The sequence below is a fragment of the Apodemus sylvaticus genome, chromosome 10, assembly GCF_947179515.1.
Source record: "Apodemus sylvaticus chromosome 10, mApoSyl1.1, whole genome shotgun sequence".
NCBI lineage: Eukaryota > Metazoa > Chordata > Mammalia > Rodentia > Muridae > Apodemus > Apodemus sylvaticus.
The window spans coordinates 20848831-20854273 of NC_067481.1; the positions used below are offsets into that span (position 1 = coordinate 20848831).

A 5443-nucleotide genomic window follows, 5' to 3' on the forward strand; every position below is an offset into this window, starting at 1 on the left:
GTCTCTCTGTTATCTTTCCCTGCAGCATCCCTATTACCTGAGACCCCCCTTTCTAATCCCGTGTTCCTCTACTGCTCCAAGCTGGCAGTGACTGCTTGTATGGTTGAGTAGTAAGGACTGTGTGTCTGGATGCAGCTGTCTGTGGTCTCCTGTCTGTTAGTCTGTCTGGGGAAGCTGGGGCTAGTTCAAAGCTAATGCAGGAGAGATCTGGAAAGACATATTCAGGGCCACAGACAGTTTGTGTAAAGTGTCCTGTCTAGTTAACTCTTAGTGAGGTGACCTCACTTCTGGTTTACTTCAGGGCATTTTGAGCAGATGTGCAATCTAAGGCTGATCAACTTAATCAATATAGAAGCCATAATGAAACTTAGGTATGATAATAGTTTACAAAGATAGTAACAATGATTAAATTTGCAAAAAGTTCTTCTTCTTAAAAATGATAGTAATTTTCATTTGTGTAAGATGTGAGTGTCACAGCTTGTGGAGTTAAGAGAACAACTTTGGGAAGCCATTTCCATCTTCAACCTTTACACGAGTCCCGAGGGATCAAACTCAAGTCCTCCAGGCTGCACTGTCAGGCAGCAAGCCTCAAATATCAGTTTTGTTTTGAGACAGAGCTCTATATAGCCCTGACTGTTCTGGAACTCACTGGGCAGACCAGGCTGGCCTCGAACCAGCAAAGATCCACCTGCCTCTGCCTTCTAAGTGCTGGGATTAAAGCTGTGCACAGCCGTGACTGGTTCAAACAGCTCTTCTTTATGTGTTAGGTCATTAGCTAATTATTTCACACGCAGCATAGTACTATGATATTGATTTGGTTATGTGTGTGTGTGTGAGAGAGAGAGAGAGAGGGGGGGGGAGAGAGCATGCACACATGTATAACATGGTACTCACATGGAGGTCAAAGGACAACTTTTAGAAGTTGGTTCTTTTCTTCTGTTATGGGTTTTGGGAATTGAACTCAGGACCTGATGAGCTTCTTGCCAGCACAAACAGATGCCTATGAGAAATCTTTTGAGGAATGATCTGAAATATAGTCCTAGGTGAAGGATGCCTATACCATACCTGGCTTCTTCCCTGTTTTAGTGACTTTATCTTTTTTTTTTCTTTTAAGCAAATCAAGGGATGCCTGAGCTTTCTTCTTGCCTTTGAGCTCTTTGAAGAACCCCCTCTTCCTCATCTCCTCCTGATGTCCCTAAGACATATATGCAAGTTGGGCACAATGGCACCTTTGGGAGGCTGAGGCAGGAGGATCACAATTTTCAAGGCTATCTTGGGTTACATAGAGATATGCTCCCCAAAATTACAAAGCAGGGGGATGGAGAGATGGCTCAGTTGGTAAAGTACTCACCTCCAGCATACAGACCCTGGGGGAATCCACAGTGCTCATGCAGCCACAGTGGTACACAAGTGTGATCCCAGCATAAGGGCAGCGGAGATGGGCGGATCTCTGGCGCTCACTGGCCGGTCTGTTCAGCCTCTGTGTGAGTCCCAGGTCCCAGGGAGAGACCCTGACTCAGAAAACAAGGTGGGTGGTGTTTGAGGAACACCCTGAGGTGTGTACATGCGCATACACCCACATATACACAACCCCACACACCTATATGTATACACATCTATACATACATGTGCCCATATCCACACCCCCACATCTCCCACACATACTCATCACCCCCAATACCACACACACACTACTAAACAAAATCAAGCAAAACCATGTGCTGCGAATGACTCCTTCCTTGCCTGTGCTCTGAGAGCAGCAGAGGCTGAGGTTAAGAGAGGCAGGGAAGGGTGGTGACGGAGGACAGGATGCTGGTCGAACGCCTGTCCTGTAGGTTGTATGTGGGGCCTCTGTGCTTTATTCCTTCACCTATTTCATTCATCCTCATGTTTCTGGGCTGGTCTCCTAGCCTTATGATCGCATTGGCTGGTAGCCATCTTCCTTGTCCAGAGAATACGTGGCTAGTAAGGGCCGCTAGCGTCTTGGTCAGTCTGCAGGTGAGTACGTGCAGTGCTTGCACAGGAACCACAAAGGCCAGCAGGAGCTATCTCTGTGTTCCAGATGTGAATATAATATTTAGAAAGCACAAGCACTACTTCCTCCTAGATTGTTGTTACTACCCCTGCAAAGACCCGGGAATCTGTCATTGCCATAATATTATTTGGTTGACATTTGAGGAGCAGCTGTGATTTGTTGGGGCCAAGCAAAGCCGGCTGACATGTGTGACAAACTGTAAATAGTTCCCACACCAGGCTCAGTCCCTGGAGGCAGTCTGTTTGGTGAGGGTCCTTCACCTGCAGTAGAGGCCAGAACACAAGGTTCAGAGCTCCTGGAAACCCGGATCCTTAAAACCGGAACCAGGCGCCCCCTGGTGGCAGCCGTGGCCACTCCGAGAGCGGAGGCTCGGATCTGAACGAGGCACTGGTTTGGGAAACCCAAGCCCAGAGAAGGGGCCAGGCTCGCTAAGAAATGAGCTCTACTTACTTAGAGCGGTTGGTGCTCTTCTTGTTACCGTAAATGAGAGCTGAGAGGAACAGGCTCCTTGATTCTCCCTGTCTGGGGGCGGGTGCAATGAGCCCACTTTACAGAATAAGAAATCGAACTCCAGAGGCTCTAATTGGAAGATGCTCCCAGGACAGGCGGGCAGTGGCAGGGATGCCTGTCTGACCTCTAACCTCCTCATGACAGATGCCTGCTGTCACCTCCCCCCTCTCATCCCTTCCTGCGTTCTGGTGTGCGCTGACACCAGAAGAACCTCCCTGGAGAGAAACTGAAGGCTGACTGTGAGTCTTGGAGAAGCTTCCCTCCTCCAGGAGCCTTCCCCCATTTTTGTCTATTAAATTGGGTCCCTTGTAGAGGCTCAGCGGGATGACACCACGGAGGATTTTTTTTTGTGGGGAACTTGAAGTTTATAAGTGATGCTGGTCTTTTAGCACTCCCCTGGGACAGAGCTCTGTGGTGGGAAAGGAAACAGCTTCCAGAAATTGTCCTTTCCCCATGAACCCTGCGTCCTCTGAACTCTGGCCCACAGGATCTCAGTTGGCGTTCTGTGCACGCATCAAATGCATTTCTCCACTCCCTTCCAAGAGGCTTGAGGATCTGAGACACCTTCGCTGTCCCTTCCCTGACCTAGCTGTCCACCGGGCCAAAGGCCTGATTTCCATCTTTCACACTGGGGGTAAAGCTTCAGATTCAATCCATACCCCAAGGAAAGCCTACTGGTGACTGGGTTGTTTCTGGGGAGTGTGTGCCGAGGTCAGCGACTTGAACTGAGCTACTGCGTCCAGATCCTATCATATATGAATCAAGGCTGTTCTGGTGTCCAAAGCGGGATATGGACCCCCGTGAGACCTTTGTCATGGTTCAGTTCTTTATTCTGTGCTCCTTCCACATCTAGAACACTGGCCTGATGCTTTCCTATTTCTGGCCACAGTGCCCTCGTGTCAGATACCAGGGAGAGAGCAAAAGGGGGGTGGTTAAAGGCTGGCATCGAGAAAGGCTGACAGGAGGCGGAGACTCTGGGGGTGCTGAGGACTATAAAGGGGCACAGTTGTGAGCAGGGAGAGCAGTCCAGCAGGAGGTAGGTGTCTGGGCCCAACACGCACTTGCTCAGGACACAGGGTAAGTGAGTTCATCCTGTCCTGCCTCTGGGGACACCTTGGGTTGAGGCTGGTGATGGAGGGTCAGAATTGGTGCTTCGGAGGGCTGGTGCTTAAGAGGCCTAAGGTCCTCCTTGGGTCTCTCTCTGCATCTGGACAAACCTGTCTGTGGAAAGCAGGACCCACAGTGTCATAGACTTCTGTCCCTTTGCTTTACAAGTTAATTCTGTGTCTCCCACCCTGTGGTTCCCACCAGCTCTGGCCATTCCCGAATCCTCAGAGCCACAAATGTCCTAGTCCTGTGCATCCAGCCTCCACACCCAGTTCTTCTGCTATGTTTTTCTGTGTTGCCAAGGCCCAGGTCCTCTGGCTGCTGGCTTGAGGAGTGTGTAGGTGTAGGTGTCCTGTTTTCTAGGGAAAGAAGGTGGTAGATGCTGGTGGCTCCTGCCCTTGTCTGCCCTTGTCCCAGGCTTGGCTTGAAGAAATGTGTGGTAGGCGGTGGCTGGGTAGGTAGGTCTTGGACACAGGAGGATCTGCTGATGGGCTGTGTTCCGCTTCCACGGTTCCTTGTTCATTAGATGGCCATCGCATACTGCTGCCTCTCCCTGTTTCTCGTATCCACTTGGGTGGCTCTGCTGCTGCAGCCCCTGCAGGGTGCCTGGGGAGCCCCACTGGAGCCAATGTACCCAGGGGACTATGCGACACCGGAGCAGATGGCTCAATACGAAACTCAGCTCCGCAAATACATCAACACACTGACCAGGCCTAGGTAGGGCAGTGTGTGTGTGTGTGTGTGTGTGTGTGTGTCCCTGTTTCAGTCCCTTCAATGCCTGCTCTAAGAAAATATTATTTCTACCCAGTGGCTTGGGTCTATTCTATGTGCTGTGGGCAGGAAAGTGTCTAAGTGGGGAATACAAAGCAGGTGGCTGACACCCAAGAACTATACTTCTCCCAGCTGTCTTCCTCCCCAGGTACGGGAAGAGAGATGAGGAGAACACAGGTGGATTCCCTGGAATGCAGCTCCCCCCATGCACCAGTCCCCCGGTTGGTTTGATCCCCTGCTCTGCTCCCTGGAGCTGAAGGCAGGTCTGGAAAGGGGGGATCCAAAGGAGGGAGAAGGGAAAACAAGGTGTCAGGGTACAAGGACTGTCCTTCCTCATGGTTCTCTTCTTTCTTTACAGGGAGCTCAGCCCAGAGGACTTGTAGCATCCCTCCTGTCTCCTGCCCATGGCTGTAGGACAGTTCTGGTCCAGAGCTTTCCTCTGCATTCTTGCAACAACCTGCTCCCTTACCAACTAAATAAAGCAAATTAAAATTATTGCCAGTGTGAGTGTGTGCATGTGTGTGTGTGCCTGCACGTGTGCATGCAATCATAAAGACAAGGGCAGGTAAAGTTCCTGGTCAGGGAGGCGGGTGGGGGTGGGTAGGAGAGTTATGATAATTCTGAGTGTTTGTAGGGGCTCAGTTCATCCCTTTCCCGGAGAGGCAAGTTGTGGTCTAGAGAGAAGTGAGATTTCCCTTCACAAAGGTCTGTGCCGCCACAGCCTTAAGCTTACTCTTCCCATCCCAGCACCCCTAAACCACCAGCTCCTCAACCTGAGGCTAACCCTGTCCCCAAACGTACCTACCCTCAGGATTGCTTCCTATAACCTGGGCAGTGTGGGAGAGGAATCATTTATATCAAAGTAGCCTTGGAATGGGGCAGGCAGGGGCAAGAACTTGGAGGATTAGTGCTAGCGGGAGGTCAGTCAGTTGTCAGCTGTGTAGGGTGGAACTGCTCTCTGGAACTCTGGAGAGAATGGGCTGATCTGAGAGGTAGCGGACTGCCAGACTAAGAATGAAA

General features: G+C 50.7%; 1 protein-coding gene across 1 annotated transcript; it reads left to right on the forward strand.

The window, feature by feature from the left end:
• Nucleotides 1-4178: 4178 nt before the first annotated feature.
• Nucleotides 4179-4899, forward strand: Ppy (pancreatic polypeptide). Its single transcript, XM_052197737.1, is given in 4 exon segments — nt 4179-4369; nt 4572-4611; nt 4613-4644; nt 4782-4899. Coding segments are annotated over 4 exon segments (288 nt in total). The 3' UTR covers nt 4807-4899.
• Nucleotides 4900-5443: the final 544 nt, after the last annotated feature.